This window comes from Ursus maritimus, unplaced genomic scaffold, assembly GCF_017311325.1.
Source record: "Ursus maritimus isolate PB19 unplaced genomic scaffold, ASM1731132v1 scaffold_10, whole genome shotgun sequence".
NCBI classification, from domain to species: domain Eukaryota; kingdom Metazoa; phylum Chordata; class Mammalia; order Carnivora; family Ursidae; genus Ursus; species Ursus maritimus.
This window is the reverse complement of record NW_024423344.1, coordinates 5,332,324-5,357,612: the sequence shown is the minus strand read 5'-3', so window position 1 is coordinate 5,357,612 and position 25,289 is coordinate 5,332,324. Positions and strand designations below refer to the sequence as shown.

The 25,289-nt window shown below is 38.6% G+C and overlaps 1 protein-coding gene across 5 annotated transcripts in view; it reads left to right on the top strand.

The window, feature by feature from the left end:
• Positions 1 to 25,289, top strand: part of LOC103664393 (mitochondrial intermediate peptidase) — a 216,073-nt gene that overhangs the window by 82,659 nt on the left and 108,125 nt on the right. For all 5 annotated transcript variants that reach the window (XM_040621593.1, XM_040621584.1, XM_040621578.1 and 2 more), the window contains 4 exons: positions 748 to 901; positions 2,555 to 2,632; positions 3,235 to 3,439; positions 5,174 to 5,283. In XM_040621593.1, coding sequence (XP_040477527.1) covers positions 748 to 901; positions 2,555 to 2,632; positions 3,235 to 3,439; positions 5,174 to 5,283 — 547 coding nt within the window. The remainder of the gene's footprint in view (positions 1 to 747; positions 902 to 2,554; positions 2,633 to 3,234; positions 3,440 to 5,173; positions 5,284 to 25,289) is intronic.

Sequence of the window (25,289 nt, the reverse complement as noted above, 5' to 3'; positions counted from 1 at the left end):
GGAGTAGAAATAGAAGAAGCACCCACTATTATTCTAGAGCCGTTCTTTCTAGCTGTGGTCATAATGTTTGGCCTGACCTAATGACTCAAAAGTGACCACTGACATCATATATTCTGGATGTACTTTGGCTTATGTTGGAAGAGGACATAAAAAGCCATTTTTGAATGAAAATAATTAACCTTGCCAGTATGTTATGCTTCGTTTTAGGTATATAACTGTAAAACAGATGAATGAAGATCTGATGGTTTATGTTAGAGACTTTTTCCATTAACAAATATTTTACTAGAGATAAGATTTAAATTCACTTAGTATGCCTCAGGACTTGAATTTGTTTGATATAAGTCACAATTTTTTAGACTAGAACATTTCATATTTCATTATAGCTCAAACTGGTCAGATTCTGTCTGTAGGTATGCACAGAGGAGCGTGTATAGTGTGGCTAATTGAGGTAGATTGGTTAATTAAGTCAGTGCAAGTAAATAACCTGAAAAAGATGAAGTTTAGGGAATGGTGTGTCTACCTTAATTACTCATTACTAACATTACTCTTACTACTAAGAAGTACTATTTACTACTAAAAATAATGAGACTGCATTTCTTCTGAAAATCCCTTGAAAGGTAGAGATGTACCTTTCTGCTTTCAATCCTTTTTTTACCTATCATGATCCGCAATTTTAAATGAAGAGTTAACTGAACTTAACTTAAGGAATTGAAGTAAATAAAATTGAACCTCTTTTCTTTTTTTCAGGTATAATATTGAGCCCAGTTTATATTGCCCATTTTTCTCCCTTGGAGCGTGCATGGAAGGCTTAAATATTTTGTTTACCAAACTGTTAGGAATTACATTATATGCAGAGCAGCCTGCAAAAGGAGAGGTGTGGTGTGAAGATGTTCGCAAACTGGTAAGCAGTCAGTTAATGCAGAGTTGCACTCCCTTATCGCTTGGGTTTGGTAATTGAGTTAATAGCAGTTCCATCTTCAAGTTAGCTTTGCCCCGATGGAGCGTGTCTCACCTTATTTCTGTTTCACAAAAAATCCAGGTCACCGCTTCTGATTTATAAAAAAAACATTTTCCTCTAAAATCAGTTGTTCCCTCCAATTGATAGAAACATATAATAGCAGAGTGAATTCTCTGAAAGAAATTTTTTTAGGGACTTGATAGAAAGTTGAGTCTCTGAATGTTGACAAATTCTGGTTAAAGAGAAATTTGTCATTACTTTTCATAGTCCTGCAGTGCTCAGTGTCCCTTTTGGTTAATTCCAGAATTCATTGCATCTGTCACTTTTTGTTTTTTTGCAACCCCCTTCCCATCTTGTAGGAACTTATATTTGCATGATATATTGATCTATATCCTGTGTTCTAATGTGAGCTCAAGCCCATCTACCCCTTCTCCTATTAGAGCCCACATATGTGACTATGTTTATTTTTTCTTGATAAGATCGTGATCTATCACAAAGGCTTTGTGTTGTTGCTGTGCTGTTTTACTTTCTGCCTATATGAGTACCACGCTGTCCTCTGTTCACTGTATTTCAAGGAAAGAAAGCTATCTCATGGTCTCCTGGCTGTGTTCTGTGAGAGAATGCGCGTGCTGATAGAATTGAAAGGCTAGAGTAGGAGCACACTTGATCACCGCACTAATTACCTGATCACTTGTGTATCGTGCACGTCACAAAGTGGTGGAGACTGATAGAGTGCAGAGATAAAATGAAAGAAGAACTGGTAAGAGTGAAAGGACAAAACGCGGGTAATGAAAAGTTTCCCCCATTGCAGAGTGTGAGCCCCACCAGGCTTCCCCCATTAGAGTTTGAGCACACTAGGCTTCCCATGCTGTAGGGTGTGGGCCCCACCTTGGGCGGCACTCTTTGCCAGTTTTGTTCACTGCTGATATCCGAATGCCTTGGTAAATTCCAAGCACCTAGTTGGTGCATAAGAGATATTTGTTGAACTAATAAATATATGCCTGCGCGAAGTTGTAAGGCATAAAGCTCAGGTTGCCTGGGGAACAATCCTCAAGTTGTGACAAGGCGAAGGAGGCAAGCTGGAGGCCAGCTGTTGAGCTCTCCATGAGCCGTGCACCTTTTATAGGCCCAATTTGAGGGATGAGAATAAATAATGATATTACTTATCTTCAACTGAAGCCAGAAGTAGCCTTCTGTTGTATCTGAATTGAAGGGTTAGCATTTTGGGGGGTATGTCCACATTGTAAGATTTAGATCTAGAATTGTCTAGCCAGCACTTGTTCTCAAGTGTATTGGGGAGGTTTGTGAACCGTCTGAAGAGCTGGGTTTGGTCTCAGTGTCGTGAGGCACTGGCAGTCGGGACAAAGGGCTCGAACAAGGAGGGTTTCCTCTCTTGGACAGAATCCCCAAATCAAAGTCCTCTAAGAGATGAAGGGACATTAGAATCTATTTCTAAATCATGTGGGATGTAGAAAGTAATAAAATGTCTCTAGTTATGGCTCTGAATGTTTTATATTTAGATTCTTGTTAGGGATGTCTTTCCACTTTTAGAGTTTCCAATGGCTTCCTTCATCACTAAATGTCATTTTTTTCCAGGCCGTGGTTCATGAATCTGAGGGATTGTTGGGGTACATTTACTGTGATTTCTTCCAGCGAGCAGACAAACCACATCAGGTGATGCTTTATGTGACTTTATATGACTCAATGTTTCCAAGACTCAGTTTCAGTTTCCCCATCTGAACAATGAGAGAGCTGCCTCAGGGGGTTATTATGAAGAAAAAGTGATACAATGTATGTGAATCTCAGCCTGTTAGAGAAAGTTACTCCAAATTCCTCCCTTTGTGATAGAGTTCATTGCTTCTGAGCGATAAAGACAGTAGATAGAAGTGTCTCCCAGTTCATTGCCCAACACATAGAAGGGGGTCAGTAAACCTTAGCGTCCCTCCCCACAGTAGCTTCGTGTCTGTCCCTTCCCACTTGCTTGTGTACTGTTTAGCGTCTGGATCTAAGCTGGTATAGCATCACCTCAATACATATTTTTGGAGTGAACGAGTGAATGAATCAACACAAGTGCAAGGTAGTACTGGTGTTTTAAAAAACTGAAAATTTTAGCAAAATAAAAAATGTTAGGAAAAAGTGTCTATAACTAAATAAATGGAAGAATAGAATTAAGGTAAATTGAACTGAGATATCTTGGTTTAAATTTATATTCATTAAGACTATTTTATTCTTCAGATCACCTAATATTTTCTCCTCCGGTTTTCTGATTCTTCAAGGATTGTCATTTTACAATCCGTGGAGGCAGATTAAAGGAAGATGGAGAGTATCAGCTCCCAGTCGTAGTTCTCATGCTGAATCTTCCCCATTCCTCAAGGAATTCACCAACTTTATTAACACCTGGAATGATGGAAAATCTCTTCCATGAAATGGGGCATGCCATGCATTCTATGCTGGGACGTACCCGTTACCAACATGTCACTGGTGAGCCATGAAGAGGGGACTTCTGTTTTATTTTAAATTGGAAAAAAAAAAAGCTCTTTATTTAGAAAATCTGATCATTTAACATTGTCAGGTGGTCATTTATTGCAGGTTGCCTCATCTGGTCCTTCTGGTTGTTATGCAACCTGATCGTCTGACATTTTTCTCCTTCCTTGCTAACAGTTCTGACTGAGGACTGTCTCAGTTGTCTTCTGAGTTTGCGCTTTTACATTTTATCATGTTTTATATGGAATTGAAGTTTTTGGCTATGTGTGTGGGAATAAATACATGTCTCCTTAGTACCTAGCACAGAGTTAGTAAGTGAAAGAATATTGCCTCTTTTTCTCCAAAATCAGTTAGAATACATATTAAAGCATGCTGAAAAAATATTTTCCTATGCTTTCCCTCCTGTATAAAATGCCAGTCTTTCATGCTGGTATGTGGCCATATTTGGTGATATTAAATGTAGACTTTCCTCTTAGTTGTCTCATCTCTGAGTCTTAAGCTCACTATCCTAATGGTCAGCTTTAGATCATGTGCCAAATTGCTTTTAGTTATTCATTAACTAACTTTGTATACATAGTATTTTGGGAGAGAAGAAGATATTTGAAAAGACTATAGATGAGCTGGACAGAATCATAAAATGTCACCAAAAAGTTCTACAGGATTTATTGCTTTAAGTTATTTTAAGTTTAAAATACTGCTTTTCTGCATTGACTTTGTTATAAGAAGCAAACAATGATTTTAAAAAAGGTACTTTTAAAACAAATGAAGGGTATGGATAAAGAAGAAGTGATATATATATACTATGGAATCGTACTCAGCCATAAAGAATGAGAACTTACCATTTGAAACAACATGGATGGAGCTAGAGGGTATTACACTAAGTGAAATAAATCAGACAGAGAAAGACAAATACCAGATGATTTCACTTATTTGTGGAATCTAAAAAACAAATGAACAAACACACACACACGTACAAACCCAACAGATTTTTGGGGGAAGATTTTATTTATTTATTTATTTGACAGAGCGAGAGAGCACAAGTAAGCAGAGAGGCAGGCAGAGGGAGAAGCAGACTCCCCGCTGAGCAGGGAGCCCGACATGGGGCTTGATCCCAGGACTCTGGGATCGTGACCTGAGCCGAAGCAGACGCTCAACTGACTAAGCCACTCAGGCACCCCCAGATTTTTAAATACATAGAGGGAACTGGTGGTTGCCAGAGGGGATGGGCGAAATAGGAGAAGGGGATTAAGAGGTATTAACCTCCAGTTATAAAATAAGTAAGTCATGGAGGTGAAGAGTACAGCATAGGGAATAGAACAAACAAACAAATAAGTAAAGGATAAAAGTATTTGGTGGTAGAGTTCGGTGAATTAATACAAATGGTATATTAATTGTAAGAATGTTTTAATTTGTGTCTCTTTTATAGTCCAGCATAGCTGAGGATGGATTTGTTTGTAGAGGGTGTGAGCCATTGCTTTACAAGGTGTTTTATCCAGCTGTGCAAATATTTTGTTTTACTTTTGATATATAGGAAAATATATGGGATTATAATAAACTTTTCTGCAAATATGTGCAATAATTTTATAGAACTAAAATATTGATTTAATGAATTAAATCTTATCATAGTTCATCAGAAGTCCAAATAAAAGTTTTAAAAGAGTACATAAAAAGTAAGATAAATAAGTTGATTTGATTCATGCCAACTTTTTTTTTCTTTTTCCCCCATTTTAGGGACCAGGTGCCCTACTGACTTTGCTGAGGTTCCATCTATTCTGATGGAGTACTTTGCAAATGACTATCGAGTGGTTACCCAGTTTGCCAGACATTACCAGACCGGGCAGGTAGGGGAGAGCACCTCCGTGGTGCCATCTTCTGGGTGATGGCAGTCCGCTTTCCTGGCCTGCCATGTAACATGGAGCTCCTCAGAACTCTGACCCTCTCTCAGTGCCAGAATCCTTCCACCTTATTTTTATTTTATTTTAATTTTTTTTGCCAGCCAGTAGGATCGTAGTGTTGACAGAGAGCTGCTCTGTGTTCTGTACTATGTCTAGCCCATTTAGTCCTCACAACCATCCCCTGAGGGAAGTGCTTCATTCCTGTTTTCCAGAGGGGGAAACAAGCGGACTCTGGAGAACAGGCCTTCAAACCTGCCTCGCTTCAAAAAAGCCAGTGGTCTTCCCTCTTTTATTTATGGTTCTGAGTATTTGTTCTCTTGGTCTAAATTGTCCCAGTGTTTTGTAAAGCTGAACGGCCTGGCCATATTTCCCCCTCATGCCTTGCACAAGAGGTCTGAAAATTCCTCAACTTCAGGGTTTCAATTTCAATATTGGATTTAAAGTGGAAGTTTAAAGATTTTTAAGTTTTGTAAAGTAAGAAGACAATGAGAGATCTCTCATGATGAGTTGGCCGTAACCGACTATCGACATAGTGCAGTGTACCGTCCACATGTACTTTATGAAAGATCTTCTTTCCCTTCTCGGAGAACTTTAATTATATAATATCACATCAGTTAGTGTTTCCCCCCTTAGAATGTACCTCCTTGAGCGCAGGTGTGAAATTATAGTCATCTTTGGATCCTCAGCACTTAGAATCCCGCAGCACGGAAGAAGCACTGAAAGAAATTATAAATGAAGGAATGAATGGAATCAGAAAAAGCACCAAATCCACCTTTATGTGTGACCCTTTTCCTAATATGATTTGGTCAGTTCTGATTTTGGGGGTTGATTTCATCTAACTGTTCTTGTCAACCGTAGAATAACGGAGGAGTTTCTGGCTAACTAATCTGACTGGGTCTTCATCATAATCTATCTCCGTTACTAAGGTGACAGGATTGAGATATTGGTGATCAATTAGCTACGTGTCCATTAACCCGCAGCGGTAACTTGGCCAATAACAGAAACACAGGCCATCAGATAGTAGCACAGTCTGCCCATGGGTTCACATTTTGGGGTTTGGGAATGATCAGGAAGGCCTGATTAAGTCTCTCCTTTGGTGCTTACTCCCTTGCCGCCCTTCGCCTGTTGTGGGGGAGCAGAGCACGCCGCGTGTTGGGGCAGAGCTACACGCACGGGGCACAGGACCGTGAAGGACAGCCCCGTGAACTTTGCCGGGGATGCTGGGAGAGGTTTCATGCAGGAACTGCTGGAGGAGGGATGCCTGGGTGGCGCAGTCGTTAGGCGGCTGCCTTCGGCTCAGGGCGTGATCCTGGCGTTCAGGGATCGAGTCCCACATTGGGCTCCTCCGCTGGGAGCCTGCTTCTTCCTCTCCCACTCCCCCTGCTTGTGTTCCCTCTCTTGCGTTGTCTCTTATCAAAAAAAAAAAAAAAAATTTTAAAAAAAAAAAAAAAAAAAAGGAACTGCTGGAGGAGCCAGGTCTGGAAAAAATATGCGAAGGGGGAAGTTTGCCAGTCAGTTCTCAGCAGCCCCTTTCCATCTCATTAAAATATATTTATTGAGAACACGAAGGACATACATAGGTCCTTCGGTCAGGAAGTAGTTATTGAGTTTTTATTATGTACCAGGCACTGTTCTCAGCATCTGAGAAACAGCCAGGAGTAAGTGAAACAACATTCTAAGTCTCAAGGTCTTTAAATCTCAGGGGAACTAAGACAGTGCTAAAGACAAGGTTATTCCAGCCCAAAGAAAAAGCCTGTAAAGTCATGGAAAAATCTGAGACCATGCAAGATGCTGGCAGTGGCAAGAGCAGAAGGAGGAGAGAGGAGAGACGGAAGAAGACACTGTAATGTTCTGGTTTTTAGGATTCGCTCCCAGTCTCTGCAATCCTCTTGCCCCTACACACTTTTTAATCCCAGCTCATTTACTAGACCACCGTTTGTGACTTGACTAGTTTTTCTTGGCAGTGTTTACACTGAGCTTTGCTCTCACACTTCCTCTTGGGAGTTGTGTCTGGTCCTCCTGGCTCTCAGACAGCTGTGCCCCAACCCATTTTCTCATTAGCCTTCGGCAGGCAGCTTCCCTGGGTTCCATCTTTGAACTCGTGTCCTCACTCAGCCCTGAGCAGGGCTTAAGTGAAGGCTTGCAAATATGTAGTGAAGCGATGGGGAGGACCAGAATGAAGGCATTGGCCTTGGGGGGCCTGGAGAAGCAGTGTTCAGGAGTGACCAGGGACTTCATTGGAAGGGTTTGAGGCTAGTTGGCTAAGAGAGATGAGAGAGGGGAATCAAAGATGGAGGCTCCGTGAAAAGAGAATTCCGGAAGAAGTCCGACTTTGAGGAAGGAAGATGCAGTTCTTTTTTGGCTGTATCCATGGGGCCGTTAGTAACACAACTCTGAAATCCAGAATCAAATAGAATCTGCAGCATGGGGGGGGGGGTAACTGGTATAGAGTTGGCCGTTAAAGTATAGCCTGTGAGAGGAAAGCAGGAGACATCCGAAGCAGCAGCATCACCAGGCAAGGAGCCGTCCGAGGAGCTCAGATTGCCAAGGGGCCCTGAACACTGAGCTCGGAGTTACTGTAGCAGCTCACTGTGGGCCTCTCAGAGTAATACAGCAACAAGGTAAACCTTGGCCTGAAATTCACCACAACGACCAAAGTCAGTTTTAAAATTGTTCTCTATTTACAGAACAATCCGAGGAGCAAAGAAAGGCAAGAGCCACTGCTTGGAGGATAGTGTAATGTCCCAAAAAAGGACAATTCTTATTTTATTACGACACTCTTCCATAAGAAGAGCCATTTTTGAGTAAGAGAGTTTCAAGAAAACAATATTAAGTCCAAAAATACACTTCAAACTAAATGAAACAGGAAAGAAGCAGTAAGCCTCTTTGAATTAATTCAAGTTTCAGACTCACAGGGCACGTCTAGTGGGCCAAAGGGGCTTGCAGACACAGTCTCCGAAGAATTTAAAATAATTCTGCGATTCATATGGAGAACAGAAAGAGTGCCAGGAGGCAAGAAACGTGTAAATGCCTTGAGTTTCACAAAGGGCTTGCCCCTTCTTGTCACTAATTAAGATACCAAGTGGCTAGATGATTTCATTTTAAGGGCAGTTCTAGCCTTAAGGACAAGGAGTTAATTCCCTGAAATCCAAGGCTTTGTAAATAAATGACATTAAAGCCCGTAAGAAGAATAACTGGGTTGCATCTTTATGCTTCATTTCCTATTCTGCTATCTATTAGGAAAGGATTTTTTTTTTTCTTTCTTACCATCATGTGGTGTGTTCTAGAGAACTCTCAGAGTAAGGATAATATATCAGTGACTTATTAACACCTACAAGTTTTTTTATCTGAACTAGATGCATGGCATGGCCAATGAATTCCTTGTGGTTGAGGAATGAGAAGTATGCTTATCAGATTTGCAGGGGCCGTACAGCTGTCAGAGATAACAAATGCCAGAGGTGCTCATTTCAGATTCACAACTGTCTTGACAAGCTACAACATCAAAGTTAAAGTGGAATTTCTTGTCCATTAATCTTAAAATTAATAACACAGGTAGAGAAGGAGTACAGACTTGGTAGCGGCTCATGCGGAAAACTCCCAGGTTTTTGGACATGGTAGACTGAACCCGAATCAACAGTCTGATGGGGTTTCCCCACTGATCTTCCGGCTCAGGCTACATTAGGGAGCTGTGCCATCCAGGCAACTGAAGGTTACTGTCTCTCTTCCCTTCTCAGTGCTTCTTGCTTCCCACCTTGAGCTAACCCCTTTTCAGTTGCTCCCAGTAAGTGGAAAATTATCTGCAGGTGGCCCCGTGCTTCTGGAAGAATGATCCTTATTCCCCCTTAAACATTGTAAGATGCAACTTCTTTTTAGTTGTACTAAAAATAATGTAAAAGTTACCATCTGAACCATGTTTTGGTGTGCTAGTCAGTGGTAGGAAGTACATTCTTATTTTTTGCTCCCGTCCCCACCACCCATCTCTAGAACTTTCCTCATTTTACAAAACTGAAGTTCTGTCCCTGTTAACTCCCCAGTTCTTCTTCCCCAGCCCCCAGCAACCACCTTTCTACCTTCTGTCTCTATGAATTCGACTACTCCAGGTACCTCACATCAATGGAATCCTGCAGTATTTGCCCTTTTGTACCTTAGCATAATGTTTTTAAGGCTCATCGTGTTGTATCTTTGTCGGAGTTTCCTTCTTTTTAAAGGCTGAATAACATTCCATTGCATGTATAGATCACATTTTGTGTGTCTCTGCATCCGTTGATGGATACTTGGGTTGCTTCCGACGTTTGACTGTTGTGAATAATGCTTCTAGGAACATGGGTTTACAAATACCTGCTAGAGTCTCTGTTTTCAGTTCCTTTGCATATATACCAGGAAGTGAGATTGCTGGATCATATAGAAATTCTATTTTAAATATTTTGAGGAACCACTACAGAGTTCTCTACAGTGGCTGCATCATTTTACATTCCTACTCCGCTCATTGTTGAGCACAAGGTTCCAATTTCTCCATATCCTCATCAACACTTGTTAGTTTTGGATTTTTTGGTAGTAGCCATCCTAATGGGTGTGAAGTGGTGTCTCATTGTGGTTTTGATTTTCATTTGCTTAATGGCTAGTGATGTTGTTGAACGTCTTTTTATGTGCTTTTCGACTCCTTGGATATCTTCAAAGAAACGTCAGTTCAAGTCTTTTGCTCATATTGTAATTGGGTTGTCTGTTTTTTTTGGTTGGGGAGTTGTAGGAGTTCTTTATGTATTCTTAATATTAAACCCTTATCAGATAAATGATTTGCAAGTATTTTCTTCCATTCTGTGGGTTGCCTTTTCAGTCTGTTGATTGTGTCCTTCGATGTACAGTTTTTAATTTTGATATAGTCCAGCTGATCTATTTTTTTCTTTTGTTGGCTGTACTTTTGATATCATATCCATGAAATCATTGCCAGATTTGATGTTATGAAGCTTTTCCTGTATGTTTTTTTCTAAGAATTTTGTAGTTTTTAAGTCTTATGTTTAGGTCTTTGATTTATTTTGAGTTAATTTTAGTAGATGATGCAACTTTTTTTTTCTTATTTTAGTAATTCTGAAACTAACATTTCTTGTTAGCCATCTATTTATTTGTTTAATGTCCCCCTCCCCATCTATTATGAAATTACATATACATTTTTTTTCTTTTTTAACAATTATTGCATTCCCGGATTCAAGGAAATAAGATAGTCTTAGCCCCTACCCCAAAGTTGAAAATGCTATGCATTTCCATAATGTAGTCTAAAAGCCTGATGCTTGACTCTCATCCTGTGTATCTCCGTGAGGAAGCTAGGCTGTCTCTGACTCTCAGATTATTTGGAGTATCCAGGGTTTTTCTCATTGTTATTATACAGGCAGGGATGAAGATCAAATATATATTTCTTATATCACAACATCACATCGCCCTATTTCCCTTCAGCAGTATCTGCCTCTGTTCCCTTTTGTCCATAGTTTCCAACAAATAATTTCTAAACTCCCCACCTGCCCCACACTTGCACTGTTCCCATCTTTTCCTACAGTAACCCCCTCTGCATGTTGTATGGAGCAGGCGGCAAACCCAGTGTATTTCAGTGTGTCTTGAGTATTTTGTTCAGGGTGGGGTGCCTTGTTTTGCAGTAACATTGATGAGCTAGAAAACATGCTGAGGAGTGGCCTTCTGCGTTAGTATAAAGTTAGAAACCATCTCATATTAGGAATGGTGTAAGACTAGAAAAAAGAAACTGCAGCATGTTGTATAATATCTGAAGGATGCCATTTCAGAGTAGAAAGTGTAATTGTTCTACGTCATTCCAGAAACAAACCAATGGTACTGGTAATAGTGGGTGGGATTATAATGAAGCAGGTCAGTAGATTTTTTCTCATGAGTGATTAGAAAGGAAATGCCTCTGAAAGTAATAAACTTTTAATATGTAATGTTGCAAAATAACATTTGTAGAATGAACAGCTGTGAAACTGCCATCCCACTTAAAAAGTAAAACATTATCATATGCTCCTCTCTGGAAGAAAGGACAGCCCTGAATTCTTATTAATTTTTGCTCAAAAATACTTTTTGCCACAGGAGTTATTTACCCACAAGCAGTGCGGTGTTTGGTTTTGTCTTTGAGCTGTTTATCCACAAGCAGTGCGGTGTTTGGTTTTGTCTTTGAGCTGTTTACCCACAAGCAGTGCGGTGTTTGGTTTTGTCTTTGAGCTGTACAGAAGCGGTGCTACGCTGCTTATAACCTGTGATTTGCTTGTTCCAGTTATATGCCTGAAGCTCCTCAGGGGTGCGCGTAGCTGCAGTGTGGTTACTTCCAATTGAGTATAACATCCCATAATTTCTGAAGTCATTCCCCCGTCAGTGGGCACATGGCTTCTTCCAGGTTCTTGCTAGTTCACACAGTTCTGCTGTGAGCATTTTTATACCTTTTATATTCATGTGGAAGGCTGGAATTGCTGGGTTTGTAGGGGATGCATGGTTTTCAGTTTATGTGATAATGCCAAATTGCTTTCCAAATATTTGTATTTATCTGCCTTCCTCCCAACAATGGTTCACATCACAGCACATTCTCATCAACATCTGATATTGTCAGAGTTTGAATTTTGCCAATTTTGTAGTTAAGAAATGCAATGCTCTTGTGGCCTTAATTGGCAGCAGCATTCCCTGGCTACTTTTAAAGTTGAACAGTTTTTTATGTTTTTATGTTTGTTTTTGTTTTCCATCAAGTGTCTCTTTGTCTTATGTGCATTTTTCTGTATGGTGGTTTACTTTTTTCTTATTGATTTCTCCCCCTTCTTGGTATGTTAGAACAATAATTTGGTGTTGGGCATATGTCTTCCTCAGTTTATGGCTTTTCACTTTCTTTATGGTATCTTTTGATGGATTTAATTCCTTCATTTTAACATTGTTGAATTGAGCAATCTTTTCTTTATAGTTAGTACCTTTTAGATCTTATTTGAGAAGCATTTGTTTCCTTAAAAGCCATAAATATATTCTTTTGTTTTCTTCTGAAAGTTTTAATGCTTTTTCTTTATTTTTAGGTCTCTATAATCAAGTTGGAAATTCTGTGTTTAGTATAAGGTAGAATCCAGTTCCATCATCCCAGTACCATTTATTCTTTCTTCAGTGATCCATCATGAAACACGTACCTATTATATGCAATAATCTGTTTATGGGATTTATTTTTATTTCACTGTTTACATTGTCTGCCCTGATACTGATACTATGCTGTCTGATTACGTCAGCTTCTCCAAGGCTTCCCCCATTTGTTCTTCAAAAATTTCTTGTCTATTCTTGGGTTTTTGTGTTCATTCATATATATTTAGAACTAACTTACCTCTATATAAAAAAAAATGAGAAGAGTTTGGTTGGGCTTATTAAATCTATGGATAATTTAGAGAGAACTGATAATTTTAAATGTTTTCCTAAGGCTCAACTTTTACTGCACTTAGTCTCAGATGCCCTTTTTTGATACTATTATAAATAGTATATTTTTAAAAATTATATTTTCTAATTGTTGCCTAGTGTTTAAAGGAGCTATTTATCCTTTTTTTTATATAGATTTTATTTCCAGACACTTTGCTAAAATTTCTTCTTATTTTGGGTAACTTATTGGTAGAATTTGTAACCTTTTTTAACCAGTTACTTCTGCTGCAAAAATGACAATTTTATTTTTCCTGTTTAACTCTTATATCTTTTTACTTCTCTTTTCTTGCCTTATTTGACTTACCAGAATCTCCAGGACAGTGTTGGATAGAAGCTGTGATAGGGCATTATTTGCCTTTATCCTGATTTCTAAAGGAAATGTTTTCACTGTTTTACCATAAAGATGTTTGTTGTAGGTTTGGTGGAGATTGCAGGAAAAGGAAATTCCCTCCTATTTCTGGTTACTTTTTTTTTTTTAATCACTAGTGGGTATTGCATTTTATCTGGTTTTGTGTGTGTGTGTTTGTGCATCTTTTCAGGTAATTGGGCTGTTCTTTTCCTTTAATCTCTTAATGTAGTGAACGTTGATGTTAAATGTTAAGCCATTTTTGCATTGCAGGATCAGATAGACTTAGTCCTAAATTATTATTACTTTTAGCACAGCTCTGCCGTCAGTTTGCTCATGTTTTTATACAGAGGACTTTTGCATCTGTATTTATGAGAGACTGGCTTGTGATTTTTTTGTCCTCTTGTTCTTCATTTTGTTAGTATCAGGAGTATATACCATTTCGTAAAATGAGTTTCCAAATGCTCCTTTTTTCCCCTTCTGTTCCTTAGGAGTGCTTTTATATAATTGTAATAATCTGTTTCTTGAAACTTTGTCAGAATTCATCTATAAAATCATTCGGGGTCTATTATTTTCTCTGTGGGAAGATTTTTTAAATGACTGATTCCTTAATAGTCCCAGGAGTCTTTGGGCCTTCTTTTCTTCTTAAGTAAGCTTTGCTAAGTTGTAATTTTCTAGAAATTTACATTAATCCAAGTTTTCAAGTTTATTGGCATAAAATTATTTATAGCATTCTTTTATCCTTCAGATCCTGCTAAACGTGTAGTTATATCCTTTTCATTCCTAATATCATCCTCTCATTTTTTCTCCGTTAATCTTGGGAGAAATTTGTCTGTCTTTTTAGCATTTTCAAAGAACCAATACACATTTTGTTTATCCTCTTTATTTTGTTTGTTTTAGTTCACTTAGTTTCTGTTTTTATTATTATTCTCTCCTTCCTCCTCCTTTGTTTGTGTCTCTCAATGAAATTAGCTAAACTAATTTCAGTATTACCTAACGCTAATGTATCTGTTTGAATTTTAATGCTATCATTTTAAATTGTGCCGATGCAGTGCTTTAGCTGAATGCCGTGCTTTTAATAGAAAGTATTTCTAGTGTTGCTGATTTCCATTGTAATTTCTCCTCTGACCCACGAGTTGTTAGAAATACAGTTTAAAAGTTTTAAACCTTTGTAGAGGAGTTATTTATCTTTTTCTTATTAATATGTAATTAGTTTACCCAGTATTGATTCTTTGTAGGTTCTTGGTATTTTATGGCTTAGTGTGTTGTCAGTTTTTTGGGAATGTTTTGTTTGTGGTTGAGTACATTGTGTATTTTCTAATCGTTGGATCTCGGGTTGCATACAGTCTGTTGTTAAGTCAGTCTTTTATTTGTGTTGTTTAGATTTTTAAATTTTTTTTAACTAGCAAAAATTGAGAGGCGGAAATCATCTTCCAGGATGATGAATAGATAATTTTTTCATCTTAGTTTTACCTTTTTTTTTTTTTTTTAATTAGGACTTTATTTATTTAGAGCCATTTTTGGTTCACAGCAACACTGAGGAGATGGAACAGAGATTTCCAGTCTATCCCCTACCCCCACACAGGTGTAGCCTCTCCCATTATCAACATCCCCTAGCAGGGTGGCACATTTGTTACAGTTGATGAACCTTCACTGACATATCATCACCCCAAGTCCATAGTTTACATTAGGGTTCACTCTTGTACGTCCTGTGAGTACAACAAATGTATAATGGCAGGTATCCATCATTACGGCATCATACCCAGTATTTTCACTGCCTTACACATTTTTCTATCTTTTCTTACTCCATATATTTTGAGAATATTCTTTTAGAGGCATAAATATACAGAGTTGTTTAATTTTCCTGAGGAACGATTCCTTTCTTCCTCATGTGTTGTCCTCTTAATCTTTGTAGTGCTTCATCTTAAAGTCTATTTTTTTTCTAATAATTTTGCAACTCTAGTTATGTCGCTAATCATTAAATAGTCATATGAGGGACACCTGGCTGTCTCACTCAGTAGAGCATGTGACTTTTGATCTTGGGGTTGTGAGTTCGAGTCCCATGTTGGGGATAGAGATTACTTAAAGATAAAATCTTTAAAAAAAGAAAAACACAGGGGAGTCTGGATGGCCCAGTCGGTTGAGCATCTGGCCTCGGCTCAGGTAATGATCTCAAGGTCCTGGGATCAAATCCCGCATTGGGTTCCCCGCTCTGTGGGGAGTCTAGTTGTCCTTCTTACCCTCTGCTTGCTCGTGCTCTCTCTCTCTCTCAAATGAATAAATAAAATCTTTAAGAAAAAGAAAAATATAGTCATTTGATTTTTGAGAGAACCTACAGTTTTTGTACAATTTTGTCCATTAACCACCACTAAAATGCTTGTTGCTGTAGTTATCTTTCTCACAAAATATTTATCTAACAATAAATAATAGGAATGAACATTTATATTTTATATGTTTATCGTATTTAGTCCTATCTAGCAATGAAGTAAGTGCATGGTTATTTACACTTTATAGAAACTGACTTAGGTTAAGTAATTTGCCCATAGGTCACAAAATAGTAACGTGGGGGTTGGCCTCTTAGTTTCTATTTATGATCTGTTAATAGATCTATTAGTTTCACATCACAAATTCCTAAAAGTTCTGTCAGTTGCTAAAATCAATATTATAACATGTGGGTGTGTTTTCTCTTTCCAGTTTTTACTGTGGTAGGAAATGGTTTATACTTCTTTTACAGTATGTCTCAGAAAATCACAGACCTATTTCCATTGTAAGTATTATTTTTAGAATTAGAATTCTAGTGCTTCCATTTTAGAACTGTTCTGTGCTGCGTCATTATAAGATTTAGTTTGTTGCCTTAGTTTGTGAAAGTCAGCCCAAGGCTAAAATTGCTTAAGATCTATTTCTAAGGAGACAGATAGGCTTGTAATAAATCTTCTCCTGTCACTCTCTCTCAGGAGATATGAACAAGGATTGAAGGTAAAAATTATAGTGCCACTCGAACTAGATTAGTTTTGGCAGGTTTAAGTTGTTTTGAAACTTTTCTTATATTCAGCTTTAATGCTTCTCAATTATGTCTAGACAAGAACATCGAACGGGGTGGGGGACGGAGATGGGTCTGACCCTGGCCCCTCTTCCACACACAGTTGACCTCTGATCAGTCACTGAACTCGTCTGAGACTTTTCTCCTCTTTTATGTAAAATAAAAATACAAAGTTAGAAGTTAAAAATTAATGCCTCCATACTTACCTCAAAGACTCTAGTCCTTCAAATTTAGTAAGCTATGCAAACTGTGAACACGGTATTATTGGAATTTTCTATCACACATTGAAGTGTTTAACTGAACCTGTAAAAGTCAAAATACTTCTCTCTGTTTCTCTGAACCATCAGTGAGTCTGTGATAACATGTAAGCATTTCTAAAGGTTCTTTTTCCCCCTCATTTCATCTTAGTTTGTCAGAAAACACCACTACAAGTCATGGAAGTTAAAGGCAATGTTATTTCCTGTGGATTGGGATCTGAGATTTTGTCTCTTTGGGACTAGGCAGTTTTTTCATTATATTGATTATGTGCCATCTGGATTACGGGATAATAGCAAAACAGACTAGTTCATACAGGCTGAATCCAGTTGTTTTCCCATTACAGACACGCGCAGAGGTTTAGTGCTTGGGGTGGTGTGGGATCAAGCTGCAAAATTGAAGCTGCCGACTTGTAGCCTGGACAGCTTTGATGCTTGGCCTTCTGCCTCTGAAGGCTTTTCTGGCTCTGGATGACCATGTCTCAACAAGTTTATGTCATTAGATCCAACATGTTCCCAAAGGATATCAACGGTAGGGGTTCTTTGCTTCGGAAAGAGTTGAATTTATTACCATAACAATGATTTGTACCAGAGAATGTCTTAGCTTTTAATATTTATGCAGCTTTTACCATAATAAATTTTCTAAATGGCCATAAATAAAATAAGTTATTTTATCACAGTGACTTGACTCTGGAAGAATTCGATGCCAAAACTTTTAACAAGACATTATTTAAATTAGACTGGTGAGATTGTAAAGTGATAGAAAATGTCTGGCAAATGTATGAGGTTACATGCTTACAAGTTGAGCTCATGGGGAAACATTCAGAGAATTAAAGTAATGCCAAGTTCCCTAAAACATTTGCATTTTTCGATGATATTCTGAAACCTTCCAAAAATGTTGTGCTTTTTTAATATAACAGAAAAGCTATTATTATTTTAACAGTTTTGTTCCTGTGTTTGGCCAGCCCATGGCATAGCTTGTGTCTATCCCAAGAATCCAGTAAATACCTTTCTTCCGTTGGGGAGGCAGTGTCCATAGGCTCTGCACAACTAGCAGTGTTTGACTCATATGAAGCTCTCAAGGAAGTGAGTTGTTACCAGGACAATGGTGTAACCTATTGTCTGAGCCAAAAGACTTTTAAGAAGGAAGAGGGGTGCTATTATTAATTATACTGAGCCAGTAGTCCTAACCTGGGACTGTCAGGCCCACCTGCATGTGTGGTCACCCAGCCATGACAGCCCTTAACAAGACAGATGTGTTAGATGCAGGGACTTGAATTTCATCCAGTTAGTTAATCCTTTCCACGAGGTGACTGAGTATTACCACACTGAATCTTTATATGAATTTTCTACAGTGGTATTTTTATCCTCATTTACAATTGAGAAAACACGATACCCAGAGACTTGCCTGCCATCCCAAAGCAAGTGAGTAGCCATAGAAAACCCAAGCTTCCGGACCTCAGACGCAGTCCTCTGTCTTTCTCGTGTTGCTACCTTCCCACAGTTCTACCTGTAAAATCAGGATGATTTAGTTTTGCTTACCTTTGTTGTTAGAGTACTTGTGATGCTTACGTTTTTCTAAGCCAAGAAATCTCAAACTCTAATGTGCATGAAATCACCTGGGAATCTGGTTAAAATGTAGATTCTGACTCAGTGGTATGGAGGACCCAAGATTCTATATGTCTAAGAATTTCCCAGATGATGCTGAGGCTGCTGGTCTCTACTTGCTGTGGGCTTCATACAGTTGGGTAATTATTGTCCTTATCATTCGTATTTTAATTATAAGCAGGAAACCAGACTTTACCTTCTTGACAGAAGAAAGGATCAATTTTATGGTCTTTTGTCTCTTTGGCCACAGTTGTGTTCTGGTATAAAAAAAAAAAAAGAAGAAGAATCGAGTGCTGGGACCAGGCTCTAGCACAGCCGTGTGCTTTGGGTGCACAGAGAAGGATGGGGCTCCCGGTCCCTTGGGTGTTTTCAAGAGACCTTTCACACCATGATGGCTATGCCTCAGAGTCTGACTGGGGCTCCAGAAACTTAAACTGAAACCACCAGATGCAACCAGAGATGCATAAGATCGGATGAATAAATGAACTAAATACTAGAAACAGGAACTGCTACTCTGCACATAGCAGAACCGCGGCGTGGGGCAGTGGAGCCTGCCGGACTCTGAGACTGAGGCTGGGGCCCCATAGTTTGCAAAGCTCCCAAAGAGGGAGGGGACCTGAGAGGGTTGCCTCATATTGAATTGTTAAAATCAATTAGGTCACTATGGTTAGTTATTGGCATCTTATGTTCCAGTTCTGGAAACAACAGTTCGACCATTTTCCTATTTACCAGTGGGGTGTAAAAACCACAGTGTCTTTCTATAGTTTACAGCTAGGGTGAACTTTGAAATAGAAATACCACCACTCTAATAATACAAGAAGCATAATTAATTGTTAGAGTAACTGCCTTTCAGATACTTTAAGTAATTGGTGTTTTATATTTTCCTCCATTACTCTATCTGTACCTCTTTTGTGGTACTTGGGGCATTTTCCCTTGCATTGTTAGTTTCAACATATGCTCCTTTTCCTGTTCATGGTAGCAGGAGTAGGAAGGATTACCAGGCAGCTTGGTAGGGTCCGTTGCACACAGTGGGATGCTTCACAAAGATGAGCCCAGCGGGTCTTCCTGACAAACCGGACTTGCCTTTATAGCTCCGCGTGCAGAGCCTCTGCTCAGTGCACAGAAGAGTGAACCAGCATCAAACCAAGGCTACTTCAGACCCAGCAGCCTTCTATAGAGACCAAACAAAAACAAAAACAAAAACAAAAAAACCCCAAAAAGCCCAAAAATCAAAAACCAAGAAACTCAGGCGAGGGCATAAATTATCTGACATATAAAGTTCATTCAGTAAATATGATTTTGAAATAAAGCTGCATTCATGTTCTCAGACCTTGTTCAAAGTAGTCTGCCCTTGCTGAGGGATACAGATTGCTTCAGAAAACCATGTCTTTGTAAGGTTGCAGATTGCTAAGCTTTGTTAAGGGTGTAACTAGATGTATGATTGTATTTAACTGAGATGGCTCATTGAAAACAATATTGATAACTAGGACATACCTGAAAAAGAACAAAGTGGAAATTTGCCTGTTTTTGCTGTAGCAAAAGAATTTTGCAGGGGAGAAACGTGGGATGTGGGGTTGGGATTGTTTGGCATTTTCAGTGTAGACTCAAGTTGTGTGAGGCTGGCCTGTCTTATGTCTGTGGCTTGGCGGAGAACAGCAGGTGGGTTTAGAGCCGAGAAGTCAGAGGAGCTCCGGGACTCCGGGACGTGCTAATGCAGAGAGGAGACTTGCCTGTGTGTTTCCTGGACGTCAAGGAGGGCGCGTTAGTGTGTTCTCCTTCATTAGCTTCATCAGCTCGCGCGGGTTAGAAAAGAATGAAGATGAGAGACTATGGACTCTGGGAAACAAACTGAGGGCCTCAGAGGGGAGGGGGCGGGGGAATGGGATAGACTGGTGGTGGGTAGTAAGGAGGGCACGTATTGCATGGTGCACTGGGTGTTATACGCAACTAATGAATCATCGAAGTTTACGTTGGAAACCAGGGATGTACTGTATGGTGACTAACATAATAAAAAAACATAAAAATAAAAAAAAAAAGAAAAGAAAAGACCACTCTGACCAAGGCACGGAACAGGTGGGGCTGAGGAAGCCGCTGGGGCATCCTGGAGACCAGTTTCCAGAAACCCTGGGGAGTCTGCTGGCCTCTGGAGAGGAGAATGTCAAGATGGGATTTAAAGAGCTGAAAAGAAGCTTTCTGAAGAAACTGCGTAAATTTAGGATCAGAAAGAATTGTAAAGATTAGTGAGAATGATACAACTGTATTTGAGCATTTTTAAAGAAGTTTCATTTGTAATAATTTTTCTTGTACTTACAGTTTACATTTAATTTCCTTAGCAAATTATTTCCCAACTAGTGTCTTATATGTTGAATCACTTGATTCCATAAAGATGTATTATGGTGTGGAAGCACGTTTTATGCTCAAATAATTTTGGGAAATAGTGTAGAAATTAATTAAGGTTTCTATACTTTAGAAGGTAGGACTGCTCATAACTTTTAATATGCTAACTTGATCTGGGAATCTCTAGGAAAGAAATTTATTTTGGGGAATCTCATGGACAAACCTGACCTGCTTTAATTGCTGTATCTTCTACCACAAGGCAGAGCCTCTCCTCAGGAAACACAGGCATGGGTCAGCCAGTGTCCAATGAAGGCCAAGTAGCTTCAAACCCAGTTGGGTTCCATAGATACAAAATGAAGAACGTAAGAAGAGTCTCTCACTTATTTGATTATTTAACCCATTGTTAATGACACACCTGTAAATCTCTTCAGGAAGTACACAGTACTGTCTGTGGAGCACTTTGAATGAAAAATTTTATTTTTTGTCTGTTTTCTTTTCAGTGAAAAGTTCACTTTATATTTCAGGCAAAATATATGCCACACAGAGAGTCATTGTTTTCTGTCTACAACTTTGGGATTGCTTACTTTGGAATTGAGTATATTATGGATTTTAGAAAAGTAAAATGGTTTATATGTTGTATGTTTTGAATTTAAAAAACTAGTGGGTTCTGGCGGAGTACCTTGTAGTCAAAGGCATTCATATTTCTGCGTATTTACAAAGTGGGATTACAACTGCAAACTTCACTTTTGTTCAGGCCACATTTTGCCATTTCAGCTCCTGAAAAGTGTCCCCTCCTCCCCCCATTGGTAATTTAAAAATAATGATAGGGTCTCCTAGAAGATAAGTTCCTTGAGAACTGGGATTTTTATCATTTTTATTCACTGATATATCAACTTTGCCTGTCATATGATGGGTGATGAATCAGTATTTGTTGAGTGGACTGTCTTTTGGCTAGAACCCACTAACTGATACTCATAGATGCCTGCTTGGCGGTCTTAAAATCAGCTGTCTTAGCACATTTGCCGAGACATTGCAGGTTTCTTCATGATAATCTTTCATGATGTCAGATTCCAGACTTAATGGAGAGTAGTTCACCTTTTACAAAGCTTTTCTGCCTTTCTTTTTCCTTTGGAAGCTAAAAGCCTAAGTGGTCTTAACGCATGAAAGTCTGAACCGTTGGGCACGTGGAAAGCTGGAAAGAGCACTGCTCCCGTGTTAACTACAGGAAAAAGACAGATAAAATCCCAACTTTTCTTGGTCATAGGCCCATGAAATTATCTGAATCCAAGGAGCTGTGGACTGGCTCACCTGTGGCAAAGCATGTTGGAAGGCCTGGCTGCCGTGTGGAAGGGCGAAGAAAAATCAGAGACCATTTTAACAAATTGTCAGAGGCCAAGTGTGGGCTGCCCTATCAGTCTGGAATAGCTGTGAGCCCTGACACAGGAGGAGTTTGCATGCACTTGCAGGCTCTTTTCCATCAGCCTTCACCAGGCGCGCATGAGAAATCGTGGGCGCAGGGTGGGAGACCACACGGGGCCCTCCTCAGCATTGCAGGCCTTCAGGAGGTGATTGGCTGCTGCACAGGGACAGCACAAAGCCCTGCCTCCTTTCTCAAAGGTCAGGAAATCTATCGAGTCAGACTCAGGGACTTTAAATAACTAATAGTAGAATAAATTTTAAAGTAACTATGGGATGGGGATTTAAATAACTCTGTTAAAGGCAAAGGTGGACACCATACATGAGCAGGTGAAGCAGAAGACGAAAACTCTGAGAAACACTCAAATGAAAATCAGGAAATAAAGCCATGACATCATAGAAGAAGAGTGAATTCCTTTGAGGGGCTCATCAGTACACTTGACACAGCTGAGGAAAGAATGTGAGCTCAGTGAACTTGAGGGCAGGTCAGTAGAAACTGAAATGCAAAGGGGGAGAAAAAGGTAGGGACAGGGACACAACAAGCATCCAAGAACTTTGGGACAAATAGAATTCCACAAAGGAGAAGAGAGAGGTAATAAGGTAGAAGAACTGTTTGAAGGCATAATGGCTGAGAATTTGCCAAAAATCATGAAAATCCAAGATGCTTGGAGAACCCCAAGGAGGGTAAATAACAAAAAGAACACACCTAGATACATCATAGTCAAAGATAAAGAGAAAACCGTGAAGGTAGCCAGAGGGGGAAAAAAAGACACAGAGGATCAGATAGACATTACAGCAGACTTGTCAGAAACTTTGAAAGTTTGAACTATGAAGATCCATAGCATGACATACGTTTGATTAAAATGTCATCAGAAAGGGAACATTTTCTGGTTAGTACCAGTGTTTTCTAAATAAGAGCTAGACCCTGCAGACGAAGAACTGACTCACTATTTGATAACCAATTCTACCTAAAGTGAGAGAAAAATCTTTTCAGAATGTGAGTTAATGACCAAGTTTCGTGACAGGTATTGAAATGTGGCAGAGAGACTAATAACATGTTACTTGATTTCAGTGTTCTAAAAACCTTAAAATAATCAGCATGATGGAGAAAGGATCCTCTTCTAAAGGTGGACAATTTGAGAAGGCACATGTATTTCATTACATGTATTTGGCTATCGTACAAATGAAGAGGAAATGAAAAGTACATTTCCTTATTAAGAACTTGACTGTTAGGTGCTACATAGAACTGTTGAGCTATAATTCCTATCTCCTAAGGATTTATAAATCTAAAATATACCATATTTCAGAATATTTAGATAAAACAGTATAATATAAATAAATTTTATCAAAGTCAATGATTGTATTGCAAAGGGCAATCATAATAGTAAATTATACCAGCTACCATTTACTCAGCATCTACTCTGTTAAACCTGACATAGTATGTTTTAAAAATATATTCTGTTGTTCAATTCTCATCTAATTCTGCAAAAAGATAACACATTTTGTCAGTGAGGAAAGCGTGTCTTGGAGAAGTTCAGTACATTGACCGACATTATGCCACCAAACTTCTAAGTGGCACAGTTAGGATTCAGACTTGGAGGGGGAAAAAAAAAAAGGATTCAGACTTGGTTTAGTCTGGCTCCAAAACCTGTTCTCTTTCCTTTACACTCCAGTGAAGCATAATAATGGGAGTTCAGAGTCAGAAGGGTGTTGGTTTAAGTCAGACCATGCTCTCAGTTCTCCTTTAAAGGGTCTAAGAAGAAGATTCCTGGAAGGAATGGTATTTCTGGACTTAGGGAATGATATGAAGTAGCCATTTCAGCAGGAAGAAGTTAAGGATCTTGGAAATGGCCTGAAAGGCCCAAGACAGCTGTCCAACTATGCCATTTCTTATGCCATCATTCTTTACCGTAGTCAATCTGAATTTTATTTTTGACTTACAACATTCTTAGTCTGCAAGTAGGATTCCTCTTAATCCTGAATGAACATGGTGGTGTCCAGATCCCAAGGAGAACTGGGAATTACATGCCAGTTGTCAGGCTAGAACGTTTAGTGATCAGTGGAAGTATTTTCTACCGTGGAAATTATGAAGATTGAAATGGAGTCTGATAGAAAATGCAGTTGATGATATGGTGAAAGTTATTACTTCTGATGCCATGAACTTTGATGAATTTTCAATTTAATGTAATGAAAAATAATTACAATATTGTTTGAGATTCAGGTGTTTTAAATGCATTTTCACTTATATATGATTGCTCATTACCTGTCAGCTTGGGTGTATTCATTTTCTGTTTCTTCAGTATATCAAATGTGAGAGTCTTCACGTTAGGAGACAATAATGTGAAACGGCTGTGCTACTCGGTAGATATAATCACTTGCGGAATGACAGCAAAAATTGAATTTTTTCAATATTGGTTGTCATGACTGTGGTTGGCAAAGTGATATTTACAGAAGAAAATCTTAACCAGGAAACTTTTTTTTAAATTTGAAATTTAAGATTTAACTTCTAAATATTTTTATTAAAAAATTCTCATATAACTTGAAAATCAATTTGTATGGTATTTAAGTTTTCACCTTATTTTTTGTTCTTTTAAGAAAAAAGGATGTACTTTTTAAGAGAATAATATAAATACATACAGGCACACTTCATTTTACTATGCTTTGCTTTATTGTGCTTTGCAGATATTACATTTTTTACAAATTGAAGTTTTGTAGCAACTTTGCATCAAGCAAGTGTGTTGGTGCTATATTTCCAATTCCAACAGTGTTTGTTCACTTTATGTTTCTGTGCCACATTTTGGTAATTCTTGCAATTTTTCAAACTTCCATTATTACTGCATTTGTTACGGTGAGCTGTGGTCAGTGATCACAACTCACTGAAAGCTTAGACGATGGTTAGCATTTTTTAGCATGAAGTATTTTTAAATTAAGGTATCCGCATTGTTTGTTTAGACATAATGCTATTGCACACTGAATAGACTACAGTAGAGTGTAAATATAACTTTATATGCACTGGGAGACCCAGCAATTCATCTGACTCTCTTTATTGTCATATTTGCCTTGTGGTGGTGGTCTGCAAACCAAATCTGCAGTGTTTCCAACGTGTGCTTATAACTCTGTTCCAACAGCTGCAATGCATTTATTAATTTCGATTGACTAAGAGCCAAACTGGATTTTTATTTATTACGTTTTTATTCAAATTCCAGGTCATTAACGTGCAGTGTAATATTAGTGTCAGGTGTACAATATAGTGATTTGGGTCTTCCATCTAACATCTGATGCTCCTCACCAGTGCTCTTCTTAATCCCCCAAACTTGATTTTTTTTAAAACCTCTCTACCTATTTACACCTCACATGATATAAATATATTATTTAATTTGTATTTTGATAAATTAATGACTCTTTGAACTAGTTTACTAGAATTGTACTTACCTTCTCTATGTTTCTGTGTATTTTTGGTAAACATTCCTTGAATTTACTACAGTATGTATAGTAGGCCTTGAATACATAATATTTG